This window comes from Ambystoma mexicanum, chromosome 8 (genome assembly GCF_040938575.1).
Source record: "Ambystoma mexicanum isolate Mex_15411 chromosome 8, UKY_AmexF1_1, whole genome shotgun sequence".
NCBI classification, from domain to species: domain Eukaryota; kingdom Metazoa; phylum Chordata; class Amphibia; order Caudata; family Ambystomatidae; genus Ambystoma; species Ambystoma mexicanum.
This window is the reverse complement of record NC_090929.1, coordinates 447,643,884-447,664,914: the sequence shown is the minus strand read 5'-3', so window position 1 is coordinate 447,664,914 and position 21,031 is coordinate 447,643,884. Positions and strand designations below refer to the sequence as shown.

The following is a 21,031-nucleotide window of genomic DNA, read 5'->3' as shown; positions in this document are numbered from 1 at the left end:
TGTTCTCATGTACAAAGTGGAAGACCCTTAGTACATGTCAGAATATTTGGATCGGTTCGAGGTACATTATTAGCATGTTCAGGGTAATTTATATGTCGATTTTGTGTACACTTTAGTAAATGTTTACAGTGGAGACCTGGCCAGCTATTGGGGACTGACCAAGGGCGCTTTGAAACACAATTTACTTGATGTTTAATCGCCTTACAAATGCACAATAAATAAATAAAAATAATTATACACTTGGAACATCAGAAGAGTTCTTTTCTGCACACTTGTGATACAATCGTTTGTCACATTGTAGGTATGTTGTTGGTACACCTTTGTTGAATTTTGGAGCATTTTGGGAGATTCTAGTTGCACTGTTTGTACATCCTGGGACAATTCTAGAACATATTTCTCAGCAAATTTGACACATTCTCTGTACATATGCAGGTCCTTTACACATTTTGCTACATCATATTTCTTTCACTTTCTGATTATGCTTTCGGTTCACCTTTAGGAAACATTTGCCACGTTTGATTGGGGAACATCCTGGTACATCTCGTTAAACTACTGGGACATTTAAGGCATGTCAAAGTATATTCTTGGTACATTTTGGCATATTCTACTTGCAATTTTAGGACCCACTTTCACCATTTGAATACCTCTTTATATATTCTTAATATGTTCTGATACATTATTAGTCTACCATTGGAACATTATGATACATTCTTTGTAGATTCTCTATGCATTTAGATGCATGTTCTTAGTGGGTTCTTTGTCAATTTCCAAAAGATTGTACTTTATTTGGTACATATATAGACACATTTGGTAAGCGTATGATCCATTTGGTGGTACAATGACAATATATTTAGCAAATTCTTTGTAAGTATGGGTTCATTTGTTAGTCTATTAATATGTATATTTGCACATTTTGATATATTCTTTATGAATTCTTAAACCTACATAACTGGGAGAATATCAGCACATATTTAAATGTTATGAACACATTTTGGCATACTATCACTATGTATCATTTTAGCAAACTCTTAGTACAGTTGTCATACACCAATGGTGCATAGTTTTTTTTCTTTTTGGTGGATCAAGGCACATGTGTTTTTAACTCAGGTACTACGTTATTCTTTCTAATGACACGCAATAGCCAATAGTTTTAGTCGGATATGTTTTTAAAATTGTGATTTTTAACACAGGTGGTATGATTAACTGGACTGTTTTAGCATGCTTTTCACTGTTTGGATTCCTTGAAGCGATTTAATGGACATATGCTTTCAATGCTTTTACCAAAGCAACACCATTTATTTAAACATGTATTCTGGTACATTCGTAGTACATTCCTGAATACTTTGGAGTTCAAATTTATATCAGAATTTAAAATGTGTAAGAATTTGTCCAACGGGATGAGTGTCACAAATTATGAGCAGCGTTGTTAACCTACAATAATCTCAGAATTTCAAAAGATACCTAAATTCCATGAATTGACACCAGTTTGGATTTGAATGCCAGCAAGGAAGATAAAACACTTGCACCCGTAACCTTAATAGGCAGAAAGAGCACAAGATGCTTTGCACAGAATAATTAGGGCACTGGCCCCCAACTAGAGAGACCAAGCAAGAGTAACTCGACAACACTTTAAGAGGTGATTGTACATTCAAAGCACTGACTTTTTCATACCTGGACACTAATCATTGGTATTATCAAGAGACAGTGGAGCTGCGATTACAATCTCCCCAATGGACTCTAAAAAGAGACTTTATTTACTTTCTTCGTTTCGTTCTTTTTATTGGATACTTTGCACTTTTACTATATGCATTCTTTTTTTACTTGTAATGAATTTTGATTGATAACCTTTTTATCCATGTATGCTTTTACCTTTGTGACCTTTATGGCATTTTTGCCAAATAAAGTTTTAATTGCTTGATATCTGCAATTGTGCCACTCTGCTTTTCATACTATACACTCACCGCCCATTTGCAGGTTCCACACACATAGGCTCTGGTTGAGTCTGCTGTAACAAAAGGGGGAGCCCTATAGGCGGAACCTTAGGTAAGTACAAGTATATATAACTGGGGTGGTGGTAGCCGCCAAAGAAATTAGAACATTTATAAATTGTAGAATGTTATGTTATTTACAAGAAACTGTGTTGGTGTTAAAGCTAATCACCATATACCCAGTATGCAATTATTTCAAATTGTGCTCACATGCCGAGAAATATCAGGGCTGATTTGAGAATAAATCACAAAAATCTGTTATATACCCCATAATTCAGGGGGCATGTGTTTATTTACATGTATTGTAAAGGTTAAAGTCTTAATGGACATCACATATAAACAAAAATGGTCATTATCATTGTAAATATGTAAACAAGGAATGGAAACAATGTTCTTATCCATGTATCACCACAACAAAACTAAGCATAAGTCCTACGATAAGTGTGGCTAACAGTGTTGGATTTGGCAAGGGATTACTCTCTTCATGAGACAATTCCCAATATTTAAACCAAAAAAGATAATGACAAGCAATTCATTGTTTCTACGATTTTCTATAGGACATAGATGAACTTCAATGCATCCAGTGTTGCACAAATAGGTGTGATACGATAAAACAAACAAATCAACAAAAAAGGTTTAGTACATTTTACTGAGAAAATGCAATTACTGTCTGAGAACATGACATTTTGTTAGGCAAGGAAAATGCTACAGATCCATTGTCCCATGCCTAACTGTTTGATTGTGAATTAAACAAAACCTTGTTGTTTGTGGTGAAATGTTACACATTAATTGGGTAGTGGCCAATCCTTGCTCTACTTCGGGAAGGAAACTTCCTGGATGTTGAACTGACGGCAGGTGATGCCTGCTACAGTGACGTTTCGGCTTCTAGATGGACAGCCTTCTTATGGGCCAGTAGGATTGTGACAGCCTTAAATAGGTCTGGGCTGGGAGTGTAAGATATGAAATCAAACTGAACTGGAATATGAGTTTAGGGATCCAGTAGCAGCACAGGGGTGTGGCCCTTAGCGGGCGTTGTAGACCTGGTCAGTTGTATCCAGGAAAGACCACTGGGATGGCTAATGGAAAAGATGGCTACAGGTGGGCTGAGATGGGAGCGAATCCATGGTAGATAGGGTGTCTGTGCATGGCCGGTGGCAATCTGGAAACAGAGCGTGCTTGCTAGTAGAAAGATGGCTCCTTCATAGAGCCGATCAGGGTGTGAGCAGATGTTGAGAAAGTTCTCAGTAATCCTCAGCGTGCTGTGGGAGGGTGCTGGGCTGCTTCCGAGCTGTATTCTAACCGAGCAGAGTGCTGCATTTTTGCCAAATAAAGTTTCAATTGCTTGACATCTGGAAATGGGCCACTCTGCTTTTCATACTCTGCAATCATCGCCCATTTGCATGTTACACACACATAGGCTCTATTTGAGTCTGCACCATAGAATGCATTCTCGTTATCCATTGTGTATATCTGAGTTTAACTGGAAATTTCTCCCCTATGTGCAAAGAAAGATTTGACAAAGTCGTTGCTGGAACCTACATTTCCCCAGTCACCGGAGAGGAAAGGATCGGGAAAGACGGGAAAGAGGTGGACTGGAATCCTACGAATGTAATTGCTCATTTTTTTAGCTAGCAGACGTATTTGTCAAATGACCTCAATTTGCATAATTAAAATCAAGCTGAATCCTTATTTTTTGGATGTTTAATTCTCTAATTTCTCCATATTTGTAAATCTTCTCCCTCTAAATCCACCCTGCATAAATGCATAAAGGTCATTCCCCCGCCGCACTCCAAGGTGGGCCGTGCAGGTGAAAGCTATAGTCCCTTTCTGAGATTTTTCCAGTTTTCTAGGACGCCAAAATCTACTATGTGCCATTCAGATATGATTAGGTACGAGTTTTCAAATGCCTGCCTTCAAATAAGCAACATTCACTGATGTGAGAAACCAGTCCTTCCCCTTTACTAGATGCTTCACCTTCCCAGCCATCTTGGCATAGATTTTTCCAACTTTGATAGCATCACAACTGGCATTCCCTGCTATGGGCAAGCCTATCTTGGTGAGAGACATCTCTGTGCAAGCCCTAAAAATATCTCCTCATAAGAATCCTTATGTAAGGTTGAAAAGATGTGTGCCTCATCTTGCTCCTTCTTTCTGCTTCTGTCTCATAACAGTTGCTGGCAATTACTTTCTTTTGGATGCCGGTTGTAGAAACAACAACGGTGTAGGTGGCACTGCATGCTGCTGCCGCCTCCAGGACCGCTGTTAATATCTGTAGAGTAAGGGCTGCAATAGAATGGGGCGTTTCTGTACGCAATATCCTTGGGATGTTGTCAAGCTTTACTGACTACCATAGAGTGTCCCATTTAGGCACTAACAAAAGTCTTAACTGTAGTCCTAGCCAGTGTCCTCCCTTCCCGCCTGCTGCTCATTCGTATCCGATTACCCCTATCAACGCTGGGGTCGATCACTTTGGAGAGTCTAGAACACGTTATTACCGTGGAAAATATTTAACTTTGATTTAAACACCACCATTTAGAACACCTTCAATGTTATATCACCAGAGATGTCAAGATGATCTCAATGGCCTTTGATTTTTACAGGAAATGATGAAACACTTCAAAGTTAAAGAAGATTTAGTAAAGCTGCAAGGGAGAGGAAGAGGGATATCCCACTCTAAGATGGCTCACCGGTGGATACGCGTCTCTGCGAATGGGCCGGGCTCCATGACCGGCCTCTCTTTCTCAATAGTCTCCCCAACCCAAATTAGTGCTCCTCCGAGAGACTCTCACCGATAGGCTACTCCCTGTGCCAATTACTCGGCCCATAAACTCTCCTCCTCCACCGAGGATCCCCCAGAGACTCACCCTTGTTCGCAATGCTCTCCCTTTCTCTGTTTGTCTTCCCCAAAGCAGTCATTTCCCCAGAAAGGCTCAATCTCTGAGTCGCCCCTCTCTTCCTAGACTCTCTCAGTGGGCGCCACCACTCTCCATGGATTTTTCCCATTCCGATGGACTCGCCCCCCTCTATGATAGTGAATTCCCTTCCATTTCCATGGACTGCACAATTTTCCAATAGACTCTTCCCATCTGGGCACAAACGTACCCTCACCCCTTGAACTCTCCACACCCCACCCCACAGCCCCCAAGCACTTACCGCTTTACTCTTGGAGGGCTCCATCTCCTCTTTCTCGGCAGAGGACATCTTCCCTGCACTCGTCCCTTCACTCCGGGGCCTGGTTTACCAGTCGGGTGGTGAGCTGGAACAAAAGAAAGAGCGAAAGGACGAAAAAAAACAAAGATTCTGTACTTTGGCCACGTTATCAATTTTAATGAAGGACATTTATTGCAGGACTGGCATCAGCTGGGCCATTACCTCCCCTCTCAGGGCCGGCTCCAGCAAACATTGACCAAACTGCACGTTGCACGCTCTGTGTATCTGATCTGAGTATGATCAAAACATGCCGGATCAGCACAGGAAACCTAGTGCATGAAGGAGGCAGGGCTAAAGGGTAACGGTCTAGCATACAGTCAGTCAGCAGTCCCTGCTCCCCAAACAGGCACAGGTACACTCTCTCCCCTAACCTCGGGTCATTGGCTAGCAGGAACAGCTAGTAGCAGCCCGGATGTTCCTCATGCACAGAATGGGCACATCACAGGCAGCAGTGCAAGCTTCCCGCGGGGCAGAATAGACAGAGTACAGGCAGGAGTGCATGCTTTTCTCTTACACAAAACAAAGGCAGTCCTAGTAGTGTCAGTGGACGCTTCATAGACACAAACATGTTATGTAGGTAGCAGACCTTCAAGCATAAGCAGGGGCAGAGCCAGACTCGCAACTGTTGTTGGGGGTTGGATGTTATGAATGCTGGTCATGAGTGAGTGCATTGACCCTTTGGAGTGTCGTCCTACCCTATCCCTGAGCCCAGGAAGCTCAATAGCTGTTATACCGGTAGCAATCCAACTTATTGCAGCCATTGAACCCCATTTTTTTCACAGCCGTTTCACTTCATTTTTATGGAGGGATGCAGGATTATGAAATATCTTTTGTTATATTTAAGGGTAGCTGGGGAAGGGGTGCGGAGTATACTAAGGGCATATGGGGGCTTGCCCCCACCCCAAAAAATGCAGCAAGAAATGCACGGAAACGGCCGCAGTGAGTTGGCCACTACAAGCTGCACCAGATCTGAAACAGCTGCATTGAGTTGGCCACTTAAAGCCGCACCAGATCTGAAACGGCTGCGTTGAGTTGGCCACTACAAGCCGCACCAGATCTGTTTTGCCTTCCCTTTGCCCATTAGATGCATCGTTCATTCCTATTCAGAGGATACTTAGTTTCACAAAGAACCGCTAATCATCTAAAAACTAAAGCTCAGCAGTTAAGCCTTTGGCGTCATCAGAGGTGGCATATTTACATCATCTGGGCAGGATTGTATCCTCTGCCTCTGTACGTTTGCTGCTGCAGCCACGTTAATGATTGTTATGTTATTGGTTCTTATACCGCGCACTGTTGCCAACTGCATGGTCTCTTGGTGCTCTGGCGAATCTGTAAAGCAAGGAGGGGGGTGAGTTAGTTAGTAGGACTGAGCCGGAAAATACCCTGCTCTCCCAGGTGAGACATTTGACAGGCTCTTGGTATGCCAATCCTTTCCCATCAGAGTCAGGGCTGAGCATCATGGCAGAGCATTGCCTTCTGCATGCAACCTCCTCCACTTGGGAGGGCTTAAACCCTCCCAAGCCAGGAACTGGTACCACCCTGAGCATTCCCTTCACCCATAAAACAGATAGAGCATAGGCAGCACTGCAAGATTCCCTTATAAACAGCTTAGATGACAGCTGGATGACAGCTGTCCAAGCTTCCTGCATACACCACGGCTACACAAGAGACAGCAGCAATGCTAACTGAAAATACACACACACACACCATATGTCACCCGCATCAGCAGTTTAACTCTTACACAGATATCTGGTGTAGCCAGGTGCTTGGCTTTATCAGTAATACTGGTGGGGTTTGTGGTCTGAGATGTTCCCAGACCCTTTACTACATAATATAGAATGAGATAAAAGCGACATCTTTTAATGACCCCTATGCATTCATATCTTCCGTTGTAAAGCTCTGCGCTTGCATGATACATCTCCATCCTCATCACTTCCTACCAAGCCTCCTAACTGCTGGGCTATTATGCATGTCTATGCAAATAGGACGAGCATACTCATCCTCAGCACTTAACAGGTTAACGGCAAGTCTGGATAGCGCCAGTCAAATCATCCTGGCCCACTCACCAAATGCAGTGCCACTGATTTCTCTTTTCCGTGAGGGTAGAACCATGGCTCACAGTTGGCATTGCCATGCATGGCCTAAGAGAAGCGTTAGCCTATAGCAGGCACTCTATACATGGCAAAATGTATACAGAGCAACACTGCAGTCTACTGACCATGCATGGGCGAGTCTTCTTCTTTGGTGCAAACTCAAAATAATTACTTGTCGGTGATTCCAGTTTTGGCAGCTAGGGAAAATAGGGTAGAGTGTTATATAGTGACTGAAAGCGGTGGGGCGTAAATGTGTTCTTCGAATGGGGCGCAATGCAGTGAGCGAGTCGGGAACCAACAGGATTGTTTGAGAGTGTTCTTCCTCTGAGAAATGTTTTAAAACAAAGCCATTACTTTTAAACTAATTTCTACGGGTCACCCATAAAATATATCAATAGAGACCAGGTTGCCAAAAGTGCACAGAGGTCTAGCTCTGCCCAAAAGAAAAAAATGAAGCCTGCAGAACTGCCAGTATAACATGATGCATGCTGGGAAGCCGAGTTCGATTCCCAGAGCGGACTACGAGAAAGCCTACTGCTGAGGGAAACTACCTTAGTGCTAAACCTAGGCATAGATTACTTCCTACACCTCTGTGAAACAGTCACTTGACAGAGTGCATGCTGGGAGAGAGAACAATGTCACATACATTGCCTGTTGAATACAGGAATATCATAGAAGCAGAAATGTGATAAACAAATGGCATACTGATATTAAAGGTCCCCTACTCCTCTAGCATCAGAGAACCTGAAACATGATGAACACATGGCACACTGACAATAAGAGTCCCCTACCACCCAAGCATCAGAGAAGCAGAAACATGATAATCACATGGCTTCCTGGCAAGGAGAGTCCCATACTAACAATAAGAGTCCCCTACACATCAAGCATCAGAGAAACTGAAACATGATAAACACACAGCATACTGACAATAAGAGTCCCCTCCCACCCAAGCACCAGAGAAGCAGACATGTGATAACCACATGGCATACTGACAATAAGAGTCCCCTACCACCCAAGCATCAGAGAAGCAGACATGTGATAACCACATGGCATACTGACAATAAGAGTCCCCTACCACCAAAGCATCCGAGAAGCAGAAATGTGATAACCACATGGCACACTGACAATAAGTGTCATCTGCCAATCACGCATCAGAGAAGCAGAAACATGATAATCACATGGCTTCTTGACAAGGAGAGTCCCATACTAACAATAAGAGTCCCCTACACATCAAGCATCAGAGAAACTGAAACATGATAAACACACAGCATACTGACAATAAGAGGCCCCTCCCACCCAAGCATCAGAGAAGCAGAAATGTGATAACCACATGGCATAGTGACAATAAGAGTCCCCTACCACCCAAGCATCAGAGAAGCAGACATGTGATAACCACATGGCATACTGACAATAAGAGTCCCCTACCACCAAAGCATCAGAGAAGCAGAAATGTGATAACCACATGGCACACTGACAATAAGTGTCATCTGCTAATCACGCATCAGAGAAGCAGAAACATGATAATCACATGGCTTCTTGACAAGGAGAGTCCCATTCTAACAATAAGAGTCCCCTACACATCAAGCATCAGAGAAACTGAAACATGATAAACACATGGCATACTGACAATAAGAGTCCCCTACCACTCAAGCATCAGAAAAACGGAAACATGATAATCACATGGATTCCTGACAAGGAGAGTCCCATACTAACAATAAGAGTCTCCTACACATCAAGCATCAGAGAAACTGACACATGATAAACACACGGCATACTGACAATAAGAGCCCCCTACCACCCAAGCATCAGAGAAGCAGAAATGTGATAACCACATTGCACACTGACAATAAGTATCATCTGCCCATCACGCATCAGAGAAGCAGAAACATGATAATCACATGGCATCCTGACAAGGAGAGTCCCATACTAACAATATGAGTCCCCTACACATCAAGCATCAGAGAAACTGAAACATGATGAACACATGGCACACTGACAATAAGAGTCCCCTACCACCCAAGCATCAGAGAAGCAGAAACATGATAATCACATGGCTTCCTGGCAAGGAGAGTCCCATACTAACAATAAGAGTCCCCTACACATCAAGCATCAGAGAAACTGAAACATGATAAACACACGGCATACTGACAATAAGAGTCCCCTACCACCCAAGCATCAGAGAAGCAGAAATGTGATAACCACATTGCACACTGACAATAAGTATCATCTGCCCATCACGCATCAGAGAAGCAGAAACATGATAATCACATGGCATCCTGACAAGGAGAGTCCCATACTAACAATAGGAGTCCCCTACACATCAAGCATCAGAGAAACTGAAACATGATAAACACATGGCATACTGACAATAAGAGTCCCCTACCACCCAAGCATCAGAGAAGCAGGCATGTGATAACCACATGGCATACTGCAATAAGAGTCCCCTACCACCCAAGCATCAGAGAAGCAGAAATGTGATAACCACATGGCACACAGACAATAAGTGTCATCTGCCCATCACGCATCAGAGAAGCAGAAATGTGATAACCACATGGTTTACTGACAATAAGAGTCTGCTACCCCTCAAGCATCAGAGAAGCAGAAATGTGATAACCACAAGGCATAATGATAATAAGAGTCTGCTACCCCTCACGCATCAGAGAAGCAGAAATGTGATAACCAGATGCATACTGACAAAAAAAGTCCCCTACCCCTCAAGCATCAGAGAAGCAGAAATGTGATAACCACATGGTATACTGAGAATCAGAGTCCCCTACCCCTCAAGCATCAGAGAAGGAGAGCTGTGATAACCACATGGCATACTGACAATAAGAGTCCCCTACCCCTCAAGCATCAGAGAAGCAGAAATATGATACCCACATGGCATACTGACAATAAGAGTCCTCTACCCATCAAGCATCAGAGAAACTTTAACATGAAAAACACACACCATACTGACACCAAGGGCCTGATTTATGGCATTTTTAGCATGGTGAAAAGTGACTTTTCACTACCAACAAACACCCTGATTCACAGAGCAGTGCAAAGTGTATTTTTGCAGTGCAAAGTGACTTTGCACCATTTTTGCACCAGTGCAAAGTCACTTTGCACTGTGCTAAAAGTTCCACGAATCGGGGCCTAACAGTCCCTTACCCCTCAAGCATCAGAGAAGCAGAATTGTGATACACAAATGGTATACAGACAATAAATGTCTCCTACTCCTCAAGCATTGGAGAAAGAAAAGTTATAAGAATTTGACAAATCTCGAATGTTCTAGCATCAATACCTAAGGAGGAAAGGAATCTGTTCCTGGTTTCATCCAGGAGACAGCCAAGGGGGCACTCGCCCTATCCTGGCTCACTACTTTCCTACAGTTTGTAAAAAGCGGAACACTTTGAAGGCTGTGACAAATCCAGGGTATTCATCTGTTCTCCCCGGGGGGGAGGCACCCCCTTTGAGGCTAGGGAGGTGAGCCCTCTCAACAAGACCCTCCCTAGGGTTTTGAGAAATTGGGAGCTCACTGGGAATGACATCCCTCTCAGGGGCAAGGACTCCCATTTCGATAAGGAACTCTTAGTCCAGAATACATTGTCAGCCTACATGAGAATTGTAAAGTATTTTGGTATGTCTGTTTTGAATCCCCTGTGTACTGACATTTCTTCAATCTCATTGGTTTCAGGTAATGCTGGATCTCGTCTGAACACCACAGTCAAAGAAGAAGGACACACCCTTTTTGTTTGTGATGACGTACATAAACCAAGAGAAATCAGGGAGAAACTCCTACCCAGGGAGGAGAGCGACTCCTATGCAGAGGCTAGCCTTTGACGAGCAGACGTCCTGCAGGGGCAGAGCCATGCTAGACCGCGGAGCCAGCGCTAGTGTGGAGAACAAGCAAATTGCTAGCTGAACTCCGGACAGCTGGCGTCCTACCCGACCAAAAAGCCATGGTCGGGAAAGACACTGAGATGGGAGAGAAACCGTCTGATCTGTTAGCATGACCACAAGGAAGTTCTGGTGGGCCTGGGCCCAACTAACCGATGCCGAGATCAGACTACAGAGGGGAGTCCGGATCCCCGAGCTCCACATGATAAGTGCATTTGCCACTGAGATGATCAACAGAACGGAAGCAAATGCTCCTGAGGAGAGAACTCAAATGAGAGGTACGAACATTGATAATCAAGGCTGGGGAAGCCGTGAGGTTATGGCAGCCTGATAAACCCGAGCAAAGAGAAAGCAACCCTATCATAGGACCACAGGGCTTTGGTGAGCCCTGAGAAAGCTTGAGACTGTTAAGGCTGGAGAAGCCTCAGAGGTTACGGGAACCTGATAAACCCAAGCAGAGAGAGAGTCCTGAACAACTGAGACACTTTCAAGGCTGGGAAACACAACGCGGTTATGGGAGCCTGATTAACCTGAGTGGGCAGATGCCCTCTTTAAATAAAGTTGCAACAAGGCTTCCAGAAGGCCAGAGGATTTTGGAAATCCTGAGAAACAAAACAAACAGACTAACATTCGATGCTGGGAGAGCAATCAGGGTTGCAGGAACCTTGCCTTGAAAAACCCGAACAGGCTGAGGCCCCACTGAGTGTGAGAGAAAGTAAGCCTGTCAGAAGGCCAGAGGACTTTGGACAGTCAGAGAACCATTAAGGTTTATAAAGAGAAATGTAGAGAAAGCAAAACTGGAAGGTTACAAGCAGCTAGTCGAATTTGGAGAAACTGTATGAAAAAATCCTTGTTTTTCCAGAGGAAGAGGAAAATGTATGGACGATATTAACAGTTGATCAACAGATCCTGAAGAGAGGTTGTAAACTGCATTTTGAGACTTTGACAAACTTTATAAACCTCTGGAAAGGAGATCCCTGTGAACTGTGTTTTAAGACACTGACGAACTTTGTAAACCTGCTGAAAAGAGAACAAAGTGATTGGGCCAGGCAGAAGTCGAAGACAGGGGTTGTTGCTCCAGCCTCCTTCTGATTGTCATTTTTCTAAGTGGCAGAGCCAGTTAGCTTCTAGGTTTTGTACTTGAGACTATTTAATTTCTTACGTTGATGAGCACCCTTAGTTTGAGTTTCATTATGCAGGGAGCGCCCATTATAAAGCTACGGCTAGATTGGAGTTTTCTTTTTTCTTTTAAATAAAAACCCTTTAACAAGGTAATAAAGTAGTCTGAGTCCTTCTTTTTCACCACACGCCCTGAAAGGCTAATTATGTTATAAACTAAAAGGTACTTTTGTCATCTAACATAACATGCTTTGATTTTCTCGAGTTTATCAGACCTTCTCAGAAACAGAGCTCCTGCTGCTCCTCTTGGTGCTCTAACAAGTATTCTTTGCTTGCTGACATCATACCCAGACTGAGTTTTCTGCTGCAAGAAGAGCGCCAGGGGCAGGAGGTTAGAGGAACCCTACCAAGATACAACTGTTACACCCCTCTCTGGGATAAGCCTCTCCCATTGGCTGCTCCAACTCCACCCCACCATCCGTCTGCCTACTTTAAAAGGACTCCAGTCATTGGCACGATTGTGAGAGAGAGCCATGGTCATGCCGGATTTTGAAGCACTGGTTCCTTGGGGACCTAACAAGGAGGATTCCCGTTCCCTGGAGTAAGGTGTAGACTCGTCATAGGGGGATCAAAGATAAGCTTCCTGTGCACGGTCCCACATGATTGTGGGTAAGCCCAGGCCAGAGGCTAATACACTCCCAACCCTTTCCTGAATGAGTCACCTCACCAAGCTGACAATAATATGACAGCCAATGCTTTTTGATGTACTGTGTGCAGATTCAGAAGTTACCATGTCAAACTAGACATGGCTTATATTCAGATTTTAATAACTGACACCAGGTGGCCAGGGTACACAATTCTAACATTTTGAACCAGGGGTGCGTAAGGTTAAAAAGCCACATCTGCACGTTGGAATTTTGTGTTCCAGCAGGTGTGTTCAGATGTCCACATGTGACTTTTTCACCTGCACTTTTAACTGCAGAGCAGCTGCTAGAGATGCCAGCAGACTGGCACAGCAAGGAACATGGGTGCATCATGCTCTAGGCATGTAGCATTATGAAAGTGGTACATGATTAGCAGATTCCGCTTTCTGAAACAGAAATACCTGCATCATTGTGTTGCTACCCACTAAAAAAAAATCAAGATTTTACACTCTCGCAGATGGCATTCGCTCTGTTTCATTCCTCATTCTCTCTCTCCACGTGTGTGTGCGTGTGTGTGTGTCTCTCTCTCTCCTTAGATAAGCACTGCCTTCTGTCACCAGAAGCAGCTTCTATTAAGCAATCAAGATTGGCAATAGGCACAAACATTGACACACACGCAATTCAAAGAGTCCCATTTGTTTAAAGCCTGGGATGGTCAGAAGTCCATATGTGATTGCTAAACCTCGAAAAACAGGTTCCCTTTTTTTGTTAAGGGGCTCTACATTTCCTTCAAAGTACGCGCAGCAACAATAATCAAATCCGGTGACTTTATTACACAGGTGCCTCTGAGCTATGTTCTTATATCTTTAAAAAAGAACTCATAGGGCAATTAACCCCAATCAAGTTGTGCCATATCAGCTGTGAAATAATCTCCCAGTCCTGGGTTTTAGGCTCACTTCATATTGCATTGTGTTATTTGCATTCCTCATTTATGAGGCCATGTTATGTTAATATGCTTGTGTAAAACGCTGACGTGAACACACTACAAATACTCTACACAAATGCAAAATTGCATGTTCTAAAAGAAGCTAGGGGTCCATAATATGACTCGTAATCTTGTATGTGAGCTGTTTCATAGCAATCCACTTCTCTCTGCTGATTTTAAGTAAGAAATGTGGGCAGTGGTGTGTTTGTGTTTTTAGCCGTTGTGTGCTTTTTTGTTTTAATGCCCAGCAGTTATGTTATGCTTCTTCACATGCAGATTGGTGTTGTTTTGCAAAACACAGGTATACTAAGGTGTCCCCAGCATGTATGGTGGTATATGGGGAAGTAAAACATTAGTAAATGCGACAACTTAAAGGCAACGTTAAACAGATGCCTTTGGACAAACCCAGCACACATTTTGTGATGATTTGGAACATGCTTTTACGTTGTCCTGTTTTTCCCCTCCCAGCTCGTTCAAAGAAAATTAGAAGTTGGCTATGTTCCCGCTCTCAACTGAAATGTAACATCTAAGATTTTAAAAATATTGGCTTGAAGATTTAGACAGCCCCATATCTTTCCGGATTTAGCAACACCCTTCACTCCTCCAGATAACACCACAGTCGATAAATGCTAAACTGAGCGACTGTGGCCCCAACTATTGGGAGGGGACTTTCCCGTGCGAGAGCGCAGTCCGCGGTGTGCGAACACAACTGCTGGGGCTAGGGGCTCAAGCGGAAAGACAGGAAACACAAAACCCAACAGATGCTGCAAAAACAAAAGAACAAGGGAATATAAGGCGAGGAGCAAACACAAAGCACCAAAACACCCACTGTGCCCTCTCGTTGCTCTTCCTATCTTGGTTTTGTTGTTAGGAAGCAGGTTTACCTAGAAGTGTTCCTACCAGATGGTACAAGTCCATAAGCCAGAGTTGCCCGTCCTAAGTAGCAGCAAAACGGAAGCAAAGTCCATGGAAGAACGCAGGGACCTAACCCGTGTGGCACGAGGATGCAAAACTAAGGGGATCTCTAAAGCCCACTGTAACCCAAAGAAGGATACCTTCGGAGGAAGAGATGAATAAGAATCCAAAGCAGCACAACAGTTCAAGGAAGCTGCAGTAAGCAATCCACGAAAGCAAGCAAAATCCAGTTCCAGCAAAAAACAATGTTCCAAAAACGGTTCCGCAAACAAGGGAAATTCCAAAGACAAATCCGAGGGGCAAAGCATGAAGGTCAAATCAGTTCACATAGCAGGATACTTGTAGCCCAGTACCATAGGGAAATCTGCAGGCAGTCCAGATAAACGAGGCAAGTGTCAGGTCTTGGAAAAGAAACCAGAAACAGGCACCACAGAGCCTGCTGTGGACTGTAGTGTCCATGTAGGGTATGGCAGCGCATTGTGCGGAACAATGGAGTGCGGTGTCAGGCCTGAGCCACCTGCTGTGCAAGGCTTCACAGGAGGCACGATCCTGCTGCATGACTGACCTGCCCAAGGCTCTGCCGTGGATCTCCGGGAAGGCAAAGGTAACAGGCATGTCCTGACAGTAAGTACCCCTCTGCAAAGGACCCCTCCTCCTGCAGGACTGAATGTGTGATGTGTGAAAAGCACATAACAAACTGGGCACATGGATGTTTGAAGCAGGCACCCAGATTCGGTCTTCGGGACTTTACCCCTTCCAGTCAACCAAATAGTACCGTTTTCAATGACAGACACTCATGTCCAGGATAGTGTGTACTTTGCATTCATCTTCACCATTCACAGTTATGGGGGCAAGTTTCTGCAGGAGAGGTATACCCGGTACATAGGACTTAATCAGACTGGCTTGAAAGACAGGATGAATGTGCCAATTTGCAGGGACACACAACCGTACTGCCACTGGATTACTGCACTTGTCGATCTCATATGGACCCACATACTGAGGCAACAATTTGCATTTAACATGCATCTTTAAGTGCATGGTAGAGAGACAGACCCTGCCACATGGCTGGTACACTGGGGCCACACGACGCAGAGTCGGCGAACCGCTTTGTGTCATCCTGAGCCTTCTTAAGGTGGCGAAAGTCAGTCCGCCATACGTGCAACAAGGAACGCATCATGGCTCCAGTTGCAGCGACCAGTACCGGAGTAATAGGGTCAAGTGGCAAGAAACAAGAATGCTGAAGAGTAGCAGACTGAAGAATGCACTGAATTGTTATAGGCAAATTCGCTGCAGCCAAAATGGTAAGCCAGTCAGAATGATATTGAAGACACAGACACCGACGGAATTGTTCCATGGTAGCATTAACTCTTTCTATCTGTGTGTCTTTCTGTGGATGGTACGAAGATGAAACATGTGCCTCAATGCCAGGGAGCAAAAATGAGACGTGAATTGGGTTCCACAATCAGAAATAATGATGTATTTATTTATGTATTTTTTGCTTGTTAGGCACTTATACAGGAAATACATTCTGTTTCAAAGTGCTCACAGGGCAGCAGGGAGGGAACACGGGATAGCAGTACAATTAAATAAAGAAAATACAGTGAGGGAAGGGATGGCTGAACCTACTATGCCTTGTGAGTATTCAGAACATGCAAGTGCAGCAAGGAAGAGGGCAGTGGGGTAGCAATGTACGGGCACCCTTTCCAGACAGCCAAACTATAAGTATGCCATTAGGGGCACTGAACTATCAGCAGGCTTGACCTGCCAGGAATTCAGGCTCCTAAAGGCATGTTTTATACTGAAACACCGCCACCCTTAACAACAGTGCTGGGGCTTCAGGTTTCCCATTCTCATGGAGTGCCAAATGAACGTACAGAATTCACACACAGGGCTGGAGACGAACAGGGCTCCATGGGAATGGGATATAACCGTACCTCTGCCGCCTTTGATATCCTGGTAGCACCGGGATGTAAAATGGCAGTAATGGTGTTACTTGGTTGCCGGTAATCCGCCGTCTACTGGAGGATTTTACTGGCAACCTCGTAATGAGGCCCATTCTACTAATCCCCCAATTGTTTAAAGCAAAGGGCCATAGAAGGGGTTTATCACACAAATGTGAATTATGCAATTTGCTAAGTTTAAAAACCATTAAACCACTTCAATACAAATTCTACTTATCAACTATTCAAATGGCTGAGAAGTCTTTGCAAGTGGCAAAGCCCAGTACGAGTAGCTCATGCAGAATAAAATGCAGGGGAAAGGCAGTCTAGGTTTCGGAGAGAAGTTAAGCGCATTGTGTATTACAAAGTTAAATCTGGATGGACCAGCACCAGAACTAGAGAAAGCTGGAACCACAGGTGTTCCAATAGATTGACCATTGTATGAAAAAATGTATCAAAGAGCATGCCGGGGAGACGGAAAAGGTGCTAATGATTGAACTTGGGGAATGGAGAGGTGAGAGAGCATCTTGGACCTTGTGGCAGGAGAATTTGCAGTATCGAACACCATTATAAAACTTCATTTTAATACAATTCTCGACTTTTAGTTTGGTGTCCAGTCCTCCTTTTTGGCTCAAAGAGAACTACATTGTCAAAGTTTATCCCAGTAAACTTCCTGCTTGGTTCCTCGGATTAACATAACCCATTTTCAACTTCACTCGCTTTTCTACTTCAGCGGCTGTGCTGTTGCTCCAACACAAGTTGGATCCAGTTTAAGCTATGGTGCTTAGCCGTCTAGACTACTATAAAAGCATGAAGTGCGGCCGCCAGAAGAAATTCAGAAATGAACTGCAATCGGTTGATGAGGCAAAGATATCTTTAATCGTAAAACCCTGAAATAATATCTCCTTACCAAATCTAGTTCTCACTCAGGGTAACATTGAGACCCCAATCTCCACAGTGTCAACATAGGCTTGGTCCAAAATTGGTATATCGACCACTAGCCCCTATCTGGGGTAAAAGAATCATACACGAAGTAAACAATACGCTTCTGGGTTCAAATAATTGTTCCATGAATTTCTTTTTTCAATTTTTATTGCTTATCAACCACACTATGAAGCTTATGTATTCGTCAGAGTCCACACTGCACACTGTATACCCTAACATTTAGTCTGCAATAAGTGACATAAAACGATTGTCAACCATTCATGATTGCTGTTTTTATGTCAGTATGATGATTATTTTTTCTTTATGCTGTTATTTTTTAAGCTGATAATAGTCTTTTTTTGTCAAGTCAAACAAATTTATTGACTAATCTTTCATCCACCTTCTTTTTGATGAAACTGTTGGAATACCCACTGAAACTGGGGGTGGGTATTCATAGACCCAAACTCGTGGATCTGAAACTATGGAGACCCGACAACATACACTTTGGATAGCCTAAACAGTAGAACCTATCCACAAAACGAGTTGTTTCCTCTTTCAGAGAACACAGGGGTACACCTCTTTGTTGACAAGCAAGATTTCAGGTTGCCATTAAATGCTCATACACGTAAGAGCTGTGAAGAAAACCCTACACTGACTTCCACTTGATCAGAGCGTGTCTTTACAATGATAGTCCTAACACCAAAGCCCTTCTGGCGCATGCTTCCAAAATGGTTCCTGTGTGAACAGGCACGGACTGGCCTGTAGGGCAACAGGGCAATGCCCGAAGCAAAAAAGCAAAATGCTAGTGTCAGACTTTTTTGGGTCAAAGTGGGTCACTTTTTCTGGCCAATGTGGGCCAGTTTGATGAGTTACGTCACTATGGGGAAAGACGTTTAGACCATTGTTGCTGAATACATATTCTTTTAATTGCACAATTTGCATTGCATTTTATCAAAAAACTCCCCCTTGAGTACTCTTCAAACTGTGTCACAAAAGAAATAAATTACCATTTGCAAATGTGGGTCACTTTTTTATTGGTGCCCGAGACAATTTTATGCCCCGTTCGCCTCCAGCCCTGTGTGTGAATTCTGTACGCTCATTTGCCAGCTTTTCCACTCCTCTTCCCTACCTCTCCCCTTCTCACACCATGGCGCAGAGAAACGGCCCAACTAACTAAAAACAAGAAATAAACACAGTCCTTGCGACCTTACAAAGGGCAATCTGCTTTCTGTGTAAAAAAGGCAATGCTCTAAAAACAACTTTAAGGTTAATTATTACTGAGCACTTGAATTTCACCGAAAAAAGGCCTGAGCTAGCAGAAGATAAGGTGGAAAAGCTGCAACCGTACACACCTATGAGTTGGTCAATTATGCTTAACATTCCTCCTGCTTCCTCCTTCGTGCACTGAGGGGTAGTTACAGTGAAGTGCGGACCGTACATTGACCCTCATTACGAGTAGGCCACCCGTAGTAGCTGCAACCTACCAGCAACCTCGGCTTACCGATTCTGCCGCGCGATATTCCGGTAATACTGAGATATTATGGGCGGCGGCGAAACGTCAAGTTCCCTTTCCCATGTAGTCCCATAGGATTCCATGGGAATGGGAACACTGAAGCACTGCCACCATATCTAACGGTGCCGGTGCTTCAGTGATTTTTTGCCAGTAGGGGCCTGAACTACTGGCAGGTCAGGTCTGCCGGGTGTTCACAGCCCCTACCGGCAGACTCGAAATGAGCCGGTCTGGAAAAGGGGCCGGTAACATTGTTTCTGGCACCGCAATTCCAGACCGGCTAACTCGTAATGAGTTTAATATCTCTGAGGCTGCGACAAAGGAACCTTGACATTATTTTAGGTTTTTACTTCTCACCTTCCTTTTTTATTGCATAGGTTTATGGGTATGAAGCTGGAATAGCGCCCGAACAATACCGCACAGTCAAAAGAAGGAATTGACTTTATAGTTGATATCATTATTTTCTAAAAATAGCAGTCCCATAGTGAAGTGAAAGGATCAATTTCAAGGGACATAAATCGTAGTCATTACAATTCGGCATGTATAAAAGTGCAAGGAAAGTAAACCCCAAACAGGCAGCAATGCGAATTCATCAGTTTACTGAGCCCAAGACAAGAGAAAGGGATTCGCTTAAAAGACCAGTGTAACTTAGATAAAAGTGAACAAACAGTCGACGTAAAATGTATAGTTGATAATGCGGAAATAATAGTGCAATAGTCAGAGGTACAAGTTTTCCCCCTCTTGTGTTATATTAATACTATATTGTTTGTCAATGAGATAAAACATAGACTTAAATTGCTGTCAATGGTGGCTGGGTCTTCAACAGCTCCCCCGTTTTAATATACACGCTTTCAAGGGATAGTTTCCATGTTTTAAATCAATGCTTTGCACAGCAATTAATTTCAAAATGTGATATTTTAGGGCCTATTGTGATATCTCTGCTTGTGTTACTTTTTTCATGATCACTGATTATATAATGTTAACTCTTCATTTTTACCGCTTAGTTTTTACTCTGTGGTATTTTGCTTGGGATATTCTAACAAAGAACCATTTTGCCAAACTGCCAACTGACGACAGTCAGAAGAATTTACGAGCTAGGTCCATCCATTTATTCTGCGAATGAAAAAGGAGATTTAGGTTTGAAAATCACTGGGCAGACTCTGTTAAGGCCATGGGGTTGTATTGTATTGCATTGTACTTGGCATTTGTATAGCGCCAATTTTTCAATTTCTATAGTCTCAATGCGCTGTTAGTGGGAACGCACTTGTGCAGAGTGTTGAAGGTCATGCAGCATGATTACGATGCCTATGTGCATTTGGCAAAATAAGAGTCTATTGCAGCGCTGGCCACGCTCTGTTTGAGAAGCAACCCATGCGGTCAGGTATGTGAATGGGTGCTGAGAGGAGCAGGCGTGGCGTCAGTGCTAGAGACTTGCTATGTGCTCAGTCGTAGGTCTGCGTTTCATTCTGCTGTCAGAGGTGTTGAGGCGTAGTGTAAGTATGCAGAGTTTATGTGAACAGCACTGTCACATTTTGTTGTAGTCCTTGCTGTGTACTGATGTGTGTGGATAGACATGCCCTCGGCCGGTGGCGCAGTGTATTATGCGTACCCTGCTGCCGTTGATGGCGCTTTGTTGTTAGGGTGCCCACTCAGAGAGTCAACAGTACATGGAGAAACACCTACATTTGGGATACTTGAGCATTGAGAGAAAACACATACATTTGAGACTCAACAGTACATGGAGGAATACCTACATTTGGATTCCTCAACAAAATAAATTCTGGGGAGACCAAGGTCACCTCATGTGAGGCCAGGCACATA

At 43.7% G+C, this 21,031-nt stretch overlaps 1 protein-coding gene across 1 annotated transcript in view; it reads right to left on the bottom strand.

Moving 5' to 3' along the window:
- Positions 1 to 21,031, bottom strand: part of SLC2A5 (solute carrier family 2 member 5) — a 307,480-nt gene that overhangs the window by 237,377 nt on the left and 49,072 nt on the right. The window contains exon 2 of the mRNA XM_069610031.1: positions 5,142 to 5,244. Coding sequence (XP_069466132.1) covers positions 5,142 to 5,189 — 48 coding nt within the window. The 5' untranslated portion in view covers positions 5,190 to 5,244. The remainder of the gene's footprint in view (positions 1 to 5,141; positions 5,245 to 21,031) is intronic.